This window comes from Centruroides vittatus, unplaced genomic scaffold (genome assembly GCF_030686945.1).
Source record: "Centruroides vittatus isolate TY-2023 unplaced genomic scaffold, ASM3068694v2 contig_680, whole genome shotgun sequence".
NCBI classification, from domain to species: Eukaryota; Metazoa; Arthropoda; class Arachnida; order Scorpiones; family Buthidae; genus Centruroides; species Centruroides vittatus.
The window spans coordinates 3,807,743-3,823,643 of NW_027122427.1; the positions used below are offsets into that span (position 1 = coordinate 3,807,743).

At 32.8% G+C, this 15,901-nt stretch overlaps 1 protein-coding gene across 1 annotated transcript; it reads left to right on the forward strand.

The window, feature by feature from the left end:
* Positions 1-8,757: 8,757 nt before the first annotated feature.
* On the forward strand, positions 8,758-15,613 carry LOC136980127 (uncharacterized). Its single transcript, XM_067276167.1, has 4 exons — positions 8,758-8,891; positions 8,998-9,148; positions 10,483-10,603; positions 15,175-15,613. Exons 1-4 carry the CDS (start codon positions 8,876-8,878, stop codon positions 15,334-15,336), a joined length of 450 nt encoding a protein of 149 aa, XP_067132268.1. The 5' UTR covers positions 8,758-8,875; the 3' UTR covers positions 15,337-15,613.
* The last annotated feature ends 288 nt before the right edge of the window (positions 15,614-15,901 follow it).

The following is a 15,901-nucleotide window of genomic DNA, read 5'->3' on the forward strand; positions in this document are numbered from 1 at the left end:
TTTCTAAGGATTATTTTTATTAATAATATATTTTTATACATCATAATTTTTCATCAAGTCATGATTGTGAACAAATTCAATTTATTTATTTATAAAATTTACTATTAAAAAAATATATATAACTAACTTATAAATTTGTCTATAAAAAAAATATAATAATTTTATTATTAAATATCTATGTGCAGTATATTAGGTGGTATGAAAAAAAGTTTTGATTTCATACCCAAGACTGAGTTTAAACTTTAACTTGGGGAGCAAATTTGTTTGGTGAGTTCTTACTTAAATATGGTATGAATAAAAAGAACTACATATTTGTAAAAGTGAGTTTATTCTTTGATAATTTGATGTCTGGTTAGTACACTTGTCTTTGAAGTACACAAGTACAGTACATATATATTGGCTGATACTTCAATGTAAGAGAGAGAAAATTATTTAAACTATTGTAATGTTGATGGAAGAGGCTGCAAATCAAAATACAAATTTGATAGAGAAAATATTAAGTGGTTATCCAATTATTTCTTGAGAGAAAATTTGGAAGTGTTGAGTTGAAGCTTTTTTGAATGAGCAACACTAGAATCTTTCTAAGATATATTGACAATCCAGGTTTGGAAATCAATATGGCCGAAGACACATGCATTGATCAGTTAGGTCACAGTCTGAAAAACAATTGCTGTGATGGTAAAAATTGCCAAGAGAAATATCTGGATAAAGTTTTCAGTGAGTGAAGGATCAACAGAAGAAACTTAAGTGTTATGTTAAGAAATATCACTTTCTGTGTCAAACTGGAACTAAAGATAGCACACATGGTGCATTATTCTATGGGCAAAAAAGAGCAACTGCCTGTAGTTCCAAACCAATCGTTTATTTAAAAAAAAAAATATTCCCCAAAGAAAAATGTCTGAAATCAACACTGTACATAGGTCCCCTTTATTCAAATTTGCTTGGGCCTCATAAAGCTATAACGTGCCACTGTTTCTAATGTATTTCGGAGGTTCAGAAGAAAATGTAAATTACACGAACATATTAAAATAAGGCAAATTTTGTTGCCGCGAAACCAGCTAATGAGGGAAAAATTTTATATTGTGGACGAATGGATAATACTACTGACCACTAGTGGTTGGTCGTGAGTTTGCTCCCGATCAACGGGCATTATTAGCACCTAAATAGGGCCAGTTTCCTATAAATGACATTAAGGCTGACGAATAATAATTTGACTGTGGTTGGATGTTATTTATAACTAAGGATTACAAATTTTGCAATGGTTTGGGGGTTTTGGTGGTGCTGAATGTATTCTGGGTATTTATTTTGGAGGGAGCTAGCAGAGGTGAGTAATAGAATAATTATAAGAAGCGTTAACGTAGGATTTTACCGCGGACGGGGTGGTAGAATATTTTGACTTGAAGGATCAGCTTGCGGGAAAAACTACAGAATTTGCTATTCTGGGCAGTCCTGAAAGGTGGCCAGGTTTCAAAACTTGCAGCAGCAGAACCTTCGGATCGCATACCCAGTTCGTTCGTCCTAACTTTGGCTCGAAATCCATATTCATCAGCAACGTAATCGGTGATACCTGTATCTACCATACAATCCTACAACGCGCCCGTAAGCATCCCCCCGATTCTCTTCTGAAGTGATGGTTGCAGGGATCTTTCACATCGTATTCTAAATTATAATTTCCAGCATACTAAGGAGTGTTTCGAGTTAGAAATTAATGAAAAAATAAGAAAAACAAGTGAAACGTATTTTAATGATGATGCTGGTTACAGATTCCTCAGTTGCAGAAGCCACGTGATTAGAATTCATCGTAACAACAAAGTAATGAGACTACTTTCCCCTAACATCAAGTTCCATGTAATTCTATATTCAGTATTACTTTTTTTCCTTCAAATTTAATTTAATTGTAAATATTAATAGCTTTATAAACGTTATAATTTTTAAAAAATTAACTTGATGGAGCAATGCCAATTATTCGTGTATATAAAATTTATTAATGAAAAAGATTTGGTTTTATTCGTCTACGGCAACGCCATACATGAGTGATCTACCGAGGACTAACTAAACAGTGGTACCCATACCTGACGATATACAGGCTGTACCAATGGATTCTTCAAGCGCTTCTCACTTCATGTGGATAGAAACTTGCCCCAGAAGGGATTTGAGTCACGAAGACACCAAAGAAATAAGTCTTACTACGTTTATCCTCCTCCGGATTATCGTTACACAGAACAAATCTGTTACGCGAGTTTCTAAGAGTGGAGCTTTGAATGTGATTTTTGTGTTTTTATAACATTTTAAATTATTTTTTAATGTATCGCTTGTATAATATAAAGTTTGCTGAACCAAATATTAATATTAAATAAATTCTTTTCTAAGCTGTGTTGGTGTTTATTTGGACTGTGTTGGCTTAATATTAAATTATTAAAATCAGCAAAATTATTGCCCGATTCGTTAGTGATCGTTTGATGTTTCTATATACATATTGCGCTTCTCAATGGCTGTTAATTTTTATGGACGAGAAAATAAAAATAAATATGAAGCTGTTGCTGATACTTTGATCGAGATGACACAAAAAGAAAACGCCCTCCCTTAACTGAAATTAATATTAACGCGTAATACAGTACTTTTAATTGATTATTAATTTATTTGTAATCAATAATTAATTATCGGGTGCTTTAATAAACATTTCTCTTCTTAACAAAAAACAATAGTATACTTTTGCTAACTTCTGAAATATTTTGCATTTGTTTCGTATAGCAAGGATTCTCATAACGCGGCACTTTTTCGGAACGTCACTACCGTGTTATACGAGGGATACCTGTATTTGAATCTAATGGAATTCCAATGACCGGATAGCCGAGGCGACAAAGACGTTAGCCTGCATATTTAGCTTTCTGGACCCTAAAAGGGGCCTTTCTTGATTCTCATCTTCAGTTCGGACAGATTCGCAAATATGGCCATCGATCGAAGATGGATGGAGCTCCATATATGTGAACACCATTAGGATGTGTACAAATAGGGCACTATATCCATCATTGTAGATAACAAAAGCATATTAAGAACAGAAAATACAAAATTTGCACCAGATGCAATCGAGAATTTAATTACTAATTGCTGTTTTTGAATGAGTTAAATTGAAAATGAGCAATTATTTTATTTACAATGCCGGGCTGCAATTTTTAATAATATTTGCAATTAATTTAATTTAAAATATATGATCTCCATCTGAAATTAGTACTGTAGTGGCCTGACTCTGTACTGTATGTACATCATACTTTTTCGTTGGATAGATGACCGACACGACTCCATTGCTAACTCTTTTCAGAGAGAGAGAGTTTTGAATTGAAATAACATAACTTTTTATTTGCATTGGAAGTTCGTTAATCAGGGCCTCATATCCCTACATTTTCTATGTCTCGTCTTGACTTTTATGTATCTAACTCCGTTCCCGAGATTAAGGAAGGGCGGACGACAGTGGGAAATTATTGGTCTACAATTTTTTCAAATACAACTCAATAAATATTTCGAAAATTTCTGTATTTTTTTAAAAATATATAAAATTGCTTCTTTGTAAACATTGCGAGTATTTTTTTTTTAACTTTCTAGCCACTAAGAGGCCCTTTTCCGTGTTCATCACAAGTATGCCACCTCAGCCAACTTTACTGGCCACACGCGGGTTTAGACCCGAGCCACCACATCTCAGCCCTTGAGCGGTACATATATAAGACCGGCCGCTTCGCCTAACCACCAGGCGGCGCATCGGAAGAAAAGCCGACAACGGCCATACCTTCCACCATAAACCCTCCGTGTTCATCACAAGTATGACCTATCTCATGACAAAGTCTCCATCTTTGTCATGGAATAGAGGAGTCCCGACGTATCCAGACCAACTTTTCCATGAAAATTTCTATGTCGATGAATTCGAAGCGGTACCCCTAGAGTGGAAGACTGGCATCGTCTTCTTTCACCATTTATTATTTGTGTTAGCCTATTACTAGGGAATATCCGGGCTAAAACCCGATTTAATCCTCCTAATTTACCATGGGTAGTATAGTCAGAATCGTACAGGAAAACCCGATTCATAAGCCATAACTTGTAGTTAGCACGGCATTGTTTCCACTTTTCATTCTTGCTGGTCATCCCATTGCGGATCAGGCCTTACTTAGCCATTTTTGGAGGTATTTTAATTATAAAAGAGAGAATTTATGATTTTCAGGTAACCCTCTACGTTAGTCCATTGTTTGTTACTGTACAAAACACAATGAGAGGGAGAGAAAGCGGAATAAAGAGCGATTATGGTGATAGCAACTGCTCTGGGGATCCGGGTTCGAAAAACACGAGGTATTTTTCAGGAGGTGGTTCGTCCGAATACGTCGACCTGTCGACATTGTGAGTCTGGTCTAATTCATAATAGACTCGCTAAAAAGAAGCCATCTTAATGCCCGCAGCACGAAGAGTTGAAAAAAAGCGAGGGAGAGAGTCCCTCTGACCATACTGTACAACTGAATATATATATATATATATATATCAATACATATAGCAATGTTTCCAACTCAAAATTCAAATTTATAGCTAGATATCTCAATAAAAATATCCAAATGATATTGTTTCCATAAAATCCCTTTTTAGTGTATATTCTGTTGACGTCACCTATTAAAACGCAATTAAAAACGCAAAAAACCGCATGTAAAATAGTATAAATAGAAGCCGAGTTCTTCACGGTAAGCCTTAATTCTGTCCCTTTCCCTGCTGGGGAATATCGAAAAATCCCTTTTTTAGTGTATATTCTGTTGACGTCACCTATTAAAACGCAATTAAAAACGCAAAAAACCGCATGTAAAATAGTATAAATAGAAGCCGAGTTCTTCACGGTAAGCCTTAATTCTGTCCCTTTCCCCGCTGGGGAATATCGAAAAATCCCTTTTTTAGTGTATATTCTGTTGACGTCACCTATTAAAACGCAATTAAAAACGCAAAAAACCGCATGTAAAATAGTATAAATAGAAGCCGAGTTCTTCACGGTAAGCCTTAATTCTGTCCCTTTCCCCGCTGGGGAATATCGAAAAATCCCTTTTTTAGTGTATATTCTGTTGACGTCACCTATTAAAACGCAATTAAAAACGCAAAAAACCGCATGTAAAATAGTATAAATAGAAGCCGAGTTCTTCACGGTAAGCCTTAATTCTGTCCCTTTCCCCGCTGGGGAATATCGAAAAATCCCTTTTTTAGTGTATATTCTGTTGACGTCACCTATTAAAACGCAATTAAAAACGCAAAAAACCGCATGTAAAATAGTATAAATAGAAGCCGAGTTCTTCACGGTAAGCCTTAATTCTGTCCCTTTCCCCGCTGGGGAATATCGAAAAATCCCTTTTTAGTGTATATTCTGTTGACGTCACCTATTAAAACGCAATTAAAAACGCAAAAAACCGCATGTAAAATAGTATAAATAGAAGCCGAGTTCTTCACGGTAAGCCTTAATTCTGTCCCTTTCCCCGCTGGGGAATATCGAAAAATCCCTTTTTTAGTGTATATTCTGTTGACGTCACCTATTAAAACGCAATTAAAAACGCAAAAAACCGCATGTAAAATAGTATAAATAGAAGCCGAGTTCTTCACGGTAAGCCTTAATTCTGTCCCTTTCCCCGCTGGGGAATATCGAAAAATCCCTTTTTAGTGTATATTCTGTTGACGTACCCTATTAAAACGCAATCAAACACACGTCTAAAATAGTATAATAAAAGTTGAGTTCTTCACAGTAAGCCTTAATCCTGTCCCTCTCCCCCGCAAGGAAATATCGAAAAATCTCTTTTTAGTATATATTCTGTTGACGTAACCTATTAAAACGCAATTAAAAACGCAAAAAACGCATGCAAAATAGTATAAATAGAAGCCAAGTTCTTCACAGTAAGCGTTAATCCTGTCCCTCTCCCCCCAGTGGGGGAATTTCGACATGTGTATTATATAAAAACACGTGCGTATTCGAATGCAACGTAGCGTCAAAATTTCAAAGGAATCGGTAGGAACAAACGAACGTTATATTTTATTTATATAGATAGATAGAAAATGATCTGGTTTAGTCCGTTCTCACAGAAAAACAATGCTTCACCGAGAAGCAAACTTAGGTCGTCGGAAGTTAGCGCCATCTGTTGGACATAAAAGCCTTAATCCATATATAAATATATTTTTGAAGGGGGGGAAATGTGTGGTCTTCACATATGCCAGAAACCTTTGTGGGAGTGTATTAAACAACTTCCCAAAGTTATCATGGCAATCGATAAAATGTAAGGCCATCTTAATGCCCGCAGCACGAAGAGTTGAAAAAAAGCGAGGGAGAGAGTCCCTCTGACCATACTGTACAACTGAATATATATATATATATATATATCAATACATATAGCAATGTTTCCAACTCAAAATTCAAATTTATAGCTAGATATCTCAATAAAAATATCCAAATGATATTGTTTCCATTATAATTCTTTGATTTTTTACAGCTAGATAATAATATAAAAGGTAGACTGGCTGGAAGTCGGCGTAGTGAGACAGAATGTAACTTATGTAAGTGAAGCGACGAAAATGAAGTCCAAGATCAGGAGTTTTTTTTAAAGGATTTCTTCTCGAAATTTGAATTCGATTGGTCCCGATTTTTCTACCTCCCAATTGGGCCCTTTCGTGTTTCCAGGTGAAATTCCACGACCCTATCTAGTGCGGGAAAGATCGCTTTTGGTTACCGTTCGATTTGGTCGGCAAGTGTTGATTAACCTTTGAAACTTTCACTCATTTTCTTTCCTGACACCTAAGATTTTTCTAATGTTTTTTTTTTTATTACTTATGCGATAGTTTTTCTTCTAAAGGAATGCCCCATTTTCTCGTTTATTTCTAAATTTTGTCACGTCTACGAGCGTCGAGTGACAAAAGCTTGAAGCTCGATCTTTCCGATTGACATTCTAAACACTCCAACCGGTAGTTCGCGACAACTCGTGACCTCACGGGTCGACCGTATTGTTTATTTCGTACCTTCGCGACAGATCTATTTTTTATATATTTTTGTAACAAAATATTTTCTTAAATGAATTGAACTTTTGTACGTTTAATGAGGGATTCGGACTCTGTCTGACACTTCACAATTTTCTTTATTTTAAAATTTATTATTATTAAATAATAATCACAAAAAACCAGTTATAGTTTTTAAATTAATTATGCAATTTTAAAATAATTTAAAATGTTTAACTTTTCACTAAAAAATATTTTTTCTAACATTTATTCTAAAAATAATTACATAATACCTCTTGAAATTATCAGACAATACACGAAATATGAGATTGGATATAAACATTTACCGACAGAAAATGTAATGGATAACACATTATTTGATTAGAAGATTAATTGATAAAGTGGACCAAAAAAAAACATCTTGAAAACTGCTCGTATATTACTTTACACCTACATTTTTAAATGATGAGAAATTACAATTTAAATACAGTAGATGATTTCTTTCATATCGAGATTTCGTAAAATTTTGGTCAAGCGGTCTTCGTACCCCGAACACTGGCAGTTCGGTTGTGAGCCTCACTCGGATGGGCTGGCCACGTGGAGTTTTCCGGGTTTTCTCCACGTATGTAACGCCTAAATAGGGGCTAGTTTCCCTTAAAAGACCTCTCGGAAGACATCCCCCTAGACAAGTCGCCCGGGTGTTGCGTTACCATAACTTAACAAACAACAACGTAAAATTTCATATTCTTGCTGTCCATCTCCGTGTGTCATATAACATAATCTGCGCGGTTTTCAGAATTCAGAAACCCATTAATCCTACGTAATGTTCTTGCTTAAATCGGCAACACAGCATTTTATTTATTTATTTATTATTTTCTGGACTTTTCCCCCTGTGGACTAAGAGGGCCTCTTTGTCGGACCAATCGTTGATTCGGCCAGGCCCACAATGGGATGGGTGTTGAAGACATCCGAGTGTAACATTGCTATTAACTTCAACACTAGATATTTTTTTTTTGTCTGTTACACAATTTACTCAGGCCTTGGCCTAAATAAAAGATTTCGCTTCAGTGTGTTTTAAATGAGTTCCTGGTGTGAAAACAGAACAGCGGAAACTCAGTTTGGATTTCCTATATTTGTATTTTTAAATACAAATGTTTAACACTAGAAATTACCCAGTTTGTATTAGCTTCGTGTACTCCATATTTCAATACGATTATTTTTTATTGAATTTCCAGAATTAGTTACACGATCATTTGATAATTTGATGATAATTATCACGGTCATAAAATAATCACAAAGTATTTCAGCAATAGGAAGATTTAGTTTGGTTTCACGGTAAAGACATCAATTACTCTATCGAGGGCAATTTACTTATTCGAGGAGTTAATTGGTTTAATTAAACTTTGTAGACAAAATACAGACAATTACACAAAACTACTGAAACAGTGAGTTAAGTCTTATATTTCTCGTACTTCTAATGATAAAAACAATAAGATTATTTTATAGAGTTTTTATTATTTTATCTTAAAGATATCAAATGTTATTGTTGATGTAAGCAAAATAAAATGCTATCTAATTAAATGTAATTTAATATCCTCCTAAGAAGAGACATAAAATTATTATTTTAAACTTAAATAACTTATACAATTTAACATACGCAAGGAGATTGAATTATTTGACGTATCGCAGTTTTATTCATTTCCTTTTTACTATAATTGAAATATCCAATTTTTTATTTATTTATTCCTCTGAATATCCTTGCCGAATATAGGACAAACTCGTTACCATATTAATAATCGATTTTAATATTAAAAAAAATGACAATTAGTAATTCAAACGTTTACGTCAAAATAACCGCGCTCACGTCATCATCCTTCGATGGAAAATGACGATTGGACGAAGTCATTTAATTAAATAATTTAATTATTTTTTTAATGAATAATGGGGAGAAATTTTTTAAAATATATGATTTAATACCAAGACAATTGTTGTTATTAATTAAATTAGGTTGCAATTTAAGAGCAGCATCTACCACGGAGATAAGAGTTGTTAGTTGCAGTCCAAAGTCTTTAGCAGTTAGTGCAGCGGACGTATTCTGTACAGATGGATGTGACGAGATGTCAAATATGTTCGGGGAATCTTCAATTGTGGTTTTCTTGTGAGTATTTTTCATTCCTTTCTTCAATTACTTTCATAATTACCAAGCCCTTCGTAATTTAATAATCCACTAATTTACGAGTGTTTAAACAATAATTCAAATTCATACGAATTTTACGTATCCTCGGTATTATTTTCGTTATATTTTTTAAATAAATTCAAATATAATTTTATGTAAAATTTTATTTAAAAAAAAAATGGCGTGTTACTAAGTTTGATTTTATCTTCAAGCAGTCAATTGACAAGTCAAGGTTAATTTCAATTAAGTTTGAATTAAGATCGACGTTAATTTTAACTGTATTTATGACTTTTAATTGTATTAAACGAAAGAAAATTTATTTATGAATATTTTTAGCATAACTTTTTTTTTTAAATCATTTTTTAAAATATCGATTATATAAAATCAAATATTTCAATGTCAAGATAAACTTACAGAATACAACAATTATTTATAACATAATTAATTATGTATATTATAAATATATATTTTAAAATTTACAAATTTGAAGATTTGAAGGAGCAGGCCATTAGTATTGTATGATAATTATTCTATTGTTACTATACGTAATTTCCATTTTTACAACGAATGATTTTATCTATTTTTGAAGAATTTACAATCTTTCAAAGATAAGAAAGTCGTTTTAATGTATCCTTGCATTCGTTCCCTTCGTTTAGGCAATATCTAACGACCTTTAAATATTATTCTGAAAACAATTCATATATCATTCAATTTTGAAGAATGCATTTTAAAAATTTTGTGTTGATATTTTGTCGAGAATAAAATTAAAAATATCAAATTTTCATTAAATTTCCTACATATTCTTGATTTTAAATGGTAACAATTAATTACGAAATGAATAAATTAGGACCTCTCGAGGGAGTAGCGCCTGACTAACGCCTAGAGTATTCTGGGTTTTCCTCGCCTAAATTAGGGGACAGTTTCGTATAAGATGTCCACCCTCGTTGGCAGATTTCCATATGTTGCCTTGCCTTATCTCGTCAATTCGCTTCAAGCAGTCCTATAACAGGGGGGAACCATTTTGCTCGGGCCTCAAAAATCCATTTAATGTTTGTATATTAAGGAAAATCCTTTATTGTTCGACTTATTTCACAATATAACAATGCCATTTTGTTTTTTTTTTTGTTTTTTTAATACACTGGGAGACCTTAAAAAAGGTAAATAAAACTGAGCCCTCTCGATCTCCGAAAGGCCTGCTCTACATCTATTTCATTGAATATTTTAAGACTGTAGTTTATAATTAAATTATATTCTATATGACAACGCTTCTTAACTTGAAAAATATTAAATAAATTTAAAAAAAATCTTTTATCTAGAGCCATTTTTGGAGGCAGTACCCTTCTTTTATTTCTTCTCTGTTTTTGTTGTCAAAGAAAATTGAAACCCGATAATTCGACAACAGAAGTCCCTCCGGAAGTCGTTCACGTAAATCATCAGGTGAGTCTAAATTCACAGAATTAAATACAAATGTATACAGTATATATTTTTAACTGCAATGTCTAATTTCATATACAGGTAATATTATATCATTACACAAGATAAACAGTGCCAAATAATAGCTAATTGTTTTGTAGTTTACTTGTACTTGAATCGATGCATGATAATTTACTGATAAATAATTAATCCCATTTATGATTACGATCTAATTTAAAATTAGTACAACTTTAAAATGGATGTTTCTATCGTGGATTTAGAATAAAATCAATACTTACTGTGTAAATACAACTTTTACAATTGAAGTAATTAATTTAAGTTAGGACAGAAGCTTCGTTAAAATATTTATAACAAACAATATTTTTGTTTAATAAAAATAGAATTTTTAAAATTATCTTCATTGTTTTGGTTATCGTAAACCGAGATAAGTTAAACGAAACATTTTATAAATAACGAAAATATGTTAGCAATTTTGTTGTTGAATTAAAATTATAAAAGTCTCTTATAACTATTCATTAATAACGATCGAGTAAAACCTATTTATTTACCCGTATTTAAGCTATTATTTGTCGTGGAAAACCAAATACTTTGACGTTTTTAGTGGATATATTTTTTTAAAAAACATGATCGAGTGAAGCATGATCATAAAATAGCACACAGAAACTTTTATCGTTTTTTATCATCATCATCGTGTAACTTCAGATAAATGTTATTTTATATAATAATACAGTGCAATCGCGCTAATCCGAACATCCACCATTTTCCTAACTAAAATAATAGACTTGTTAAACAGTACACTGTAAGTCACGTGTTTTGAGCATTGTTGCTTATTGTTTCTGTGATCCTCTTTTGACTTAATTCTAACCTCTATTACTGTTATAAAATACTTCATAAGAGTAAAAAAACAGTCAAAGCGTAAGCATCTCATCCTTACTATACTGTACTGTATACAGTACAGTATAGTAAGGATACAGTGCGACCGTACTGTATACAGTAAAAAATAATTGGCTTGTCTTTGATATTTTTTTATCTTAAAAGGCAAAATTATAAGTACGATAACTTTAAATAAATATCGAGCCGAATATTTAATAATTATTATTTGAAAATAGGTCAATGTGTTAAGGATGTCAGACTGTGAGCATTCATCTGTTTCGGTTAAACACCTTTTGTTATGCGATAAGCTTTAATTTTCTAATTCTTGAAAATTCAAGATTTTTGAAACTGTCGAGTGAACGAAATGAATGTTTTTATTGTTTTCTGTGTTAAAAATTGAATAATATTCTAATAAAAATGCTTTTAATGGCGGCTATTATTAAGAGGGGGAATTTCTTACCGTTGCGGCGCGATATGGCCAACCTACTCCAAACATTACAATCGCACCGATTACTGTTATGATTTTAATTAGATTATTAAAAAACGTAGAGCAAACGTCCAGCTAATAACCATCTTGAAGTGTTGTAAGTCTATTAGATAATTGTTTATCTCGTGTTCATCAATTAGCGCTTAAACAGATTAAAATAAATAGATTTTAAATGAACGCATAATATTTTTACCGGTTTCCAAATTATTCTTTCAAATAATGAAAACAAATACGTCGAGATTTTCACATATTTTAACATTGTGAAATGACATCGACAAACGATCACATTCGATATTTAGAAAACCCAAAACACACATGTAAACCCTTTAAAACCATTAATTAAGGTTATCTGATTGCCAATTGAATCGATTAACGTATATAATTCATCTACAATTTATGCAAAATATTATATAGACACTTTTTATTTTGCATTAAAAATTAGTGTTCGTTCGCAATTTAATAACATTCAATCAATAAAATATTATAGTTAAACGTAACAAGATCATGATTTATCAAAATAAAGGTTTGAAATTCTTTAGTGATAATTTTGCCGAAGGAAATCAATCATAGAGTGAACACACAAGTAATTGAAATGCATTTCCTTGTATGATAAAGTTGGCATAGTCAATTACTGCTGTGGTCCCCGTATGATTAGTTCCCCGCTTATGGGTAAAGAATCCAGCGGGAGAACGAGTAACAATTAAACAAGGAATTTCATTACTCAACAAAGACTCATCTTAATAATAAAACATTCTGAAAGGGGGCTTAGGAGCTGAAATACATCTTAAAGCATTCTATCCGGCACAGATTTGAAGACACATTTGACTAATCCATCCTTCGAATTTACTCACTCTTAAGTAAAGTTTCTGATAAGACGATCCCTATGCAAATGAACATTATTGTTTATAAAAATCAACAATAATAAAGTAAACGGAATTCTTGTCAATAATCTGGGCTATGCAGATAACACGGTGTCGATAGCAGTTTGTACAGGAATTCCTACACTATTATATACTAAAAATAAACATCGAATAAACTAAATACGTGGTTGTCGGCAAATAACCAGGATACAGATATTTCATGTCGGCAGTAATGAAGATTGGGTTGGGTATGTTATGCGTAAAGCCATATTACAATGGAGTATGCCTCTGGCCTCAAATTTGCCTTTAAAAGAAAGCGTACGATTACAATCTAGATTTAATAAATCCCTGTGGAATCCCGAATTGAAAGGCATGGAAACACGTGTCGAAGTATTGCGCTGTATAGGATAATACAGTTTAGACAGATATGTAAGAAATTTGACTAAAATTCTACCTCTTCAGGTTCGGATAGCACTTTCTATTCCAAGGTTTACGGTAACATTTGTGGAAATAAACTTATATTGTCGAATATTGAGCATGGGAAAGTCGTAATTGAGTTCGTAAGTCGAGAGCTCAAGAGCCGCAGAGTAATTTGTAAAACTCGAATTAGAAAGAGATGGCGAATTCGAACCAGAAGATATTCATTTCTACAAAGATGAAGCAGGCCCACCAGTGGCCACGCGGATAAAACCATTGATCACTAGTAGTTGGTCGTGGGTTCGAGCCTGGCCAACAGGCTATCCATGTGGAGTTTTCCGGATTTTCTTCATGTTTGTAACACCTAAATAGGGGCCAGTTTCCCATAGAAAGTCCTCCCGGGAGGCATCCCCTCGGCGGATCGCCTAGATGTTTAATTGAATAATAATATAATTATTTGTTTTCTGTGATTCTTTATCGAGTGTATAGATATATTTAACGTTTGAAAATTTTGTTGAATAAAATTACAGTATATGATTTTTCGTAAAAAAAGATTTTTTTTTTCCAAATATTTCGAAGCATCCTTATGTTTTCGTTCGTAATTAAACACTTGTTGTGTGTGTAAAGAATTTTTGTCCAATGAAATTGAGCAAAGAACGTGCATTAAATTTTGTTTTGGCAACAGAATTAATGCTAGAAAGAGTTGAAAAGCTTTTTGCAAAATTTCCGTCACGATAATCTATTAAAAACAAGAGTTTTCGAATAGTGCAAGGTGTTGGAGGAAGGCAGAGAACGCATTGAAGATGAACCGCCCTCCGGTAGACCATCCACTTCCAACTGGCGAACAACACGTCGCTCGACGATCGTCGTTTAACAATTAAGGACATCATTGAACATGTTCCGGCATCATTTGGATATCATCCAGCAATTTTAAAAGTTCAATTGGACTTGCGGCGCGTTGATTCTCGAATCGTTCCGAAAACCTTGAATTTTTTCCATCTGTTCGAGTGGCCGAGGAAATGCTTTCTCCAGGCGAATCGTTCTTAAAACGCATCATTGCCGAGTGACGAAACGTGAATCTACTACGCTTTTGACACCAAAACGGTTCAAAAATCAAGTTCGTGTTGACTGTTTTCTTCCATTGTCGTGGTGTTGCGCGTCACGAATTCCTTCCGACTGGCAAAACTGTCGACAATTATTATTATTTAAGCGTTTTGCCTCATTTGCGTGAAGCAATTGGTATAAAATGATCCGATTTGTGGCGAGAAAACTAATGGATCTTGCACCTGCTTACAACGCTCTTCTTGGTGAATTTTTCGCCAAAAATTCAACAAATACGGTTCCGCAAGCTCCGTATTCACCGGATGCGACATCGTTTCCACGACTAAAATTTCCGCTTGACGGTAACCGTTTTCAGTCGATTAATACCATAAAATTCGCTGCGAGTCCCGAAGAATTTCTCAAAAACCACTTTAAAGCGTGTTTCGAGGATTGGAAAAATCATTGGTATGTAAGTGCATTGCAGTGGGAGGGGATTACTTTGAAGGGGACGAAATAAATTACCAATCATCTAACCTAATAACACAGTATACAGAAAGTTTCACTTAAGAATATAATTTAAAATTATATGCAAAAGTATATTTTCATAAAGTTTTATATCTTATCATACATCTACAATTTAAAGGAGGTAATTGTACTTTAGATGTTATAAACATGTTGAAATCCTAAACATAGGTTATTTATAAAACATCAGGCACCTCTAACCTAATCGCAAAAACAGGAAATAAGGAATAAAAATTATGTAATCTGACCTTTAGTTTATAAGTCGTCATTAAGAGCAACATAATTTATAACAGCGATTTAAGCAATTATTATTTTAATAATACAAAAATTGTTTTATATTTTTAAATTATTATTTATAGCAAGCTTATTTTCAGGAAGAACCTGTCAGTATACAGACTATACCTAATCCCGTTGGACAAATTGGTTCGTCCTCTCCACCCCCGCCTTACCACAGAGTTATAATAAGCAAGGGTGATCAAAATCCACCAGATTACGAAGAAGTCGTAAGAAATGTACAAAACACTAACTACATATAACGTAATTCAATTTAAATCCAGCATTAGTACAATATACGTTCCACCATACGACTGTAAAAAGATTGTTAATGTTTAGATCTGAACTATCAATCTCTCATCTTGTATTAACAGAGGAATGTTACAATTTGATATGGTTTAAAAAAATTATTTTTATACATTTATATATTTTTATGTATTGTAATTGTTTATTTCGGCGATTTTATTTAGAAAAAAAAAAACAAATGTATTCACTATAAAAATATTAATCGAAATGGATAAATATTAATAAGAACTTTTATTTTGTTATGGGAAAACACTGTAATACCAATTTTTGTTTTTTTTAACTGGAAATTAAATATGAATTGTATTTAAATTTTTAGATTACTGTATGTGTTTAGATTAATTTAATCTTAACAATTTATTCATCATCATAAATTGATAATCTTATCATCAATTTATTATCTTAAATTTGTAATCTATGATTACAAATTTAAAATAATGTAGTTTTTAAACATTGCAATTTATCTAAACTTGCAGACAAAAAAAGGAAAATAAAATTGTGTGTATATATATATAAAATGGCAGT

Coding starts and splice junctions, on each gene's coding strand:
- LOC136980127 (XM_067276167.1), top strand. Junction 9,149..10,482: donor TCTTCAATTGTGGTTTTCTT/GTGAGTATTTTT, acceptor TCTTTTATCTAG/AGCCATTTTTGGAGGCAGTA. Junction 10,604..15,174: donor TCGTTCACGTAAATCATCAG/GTGAGTCTAAAT, acceptor GCTTATTTTCAG/GAAGAACCTGTCAGTATACA.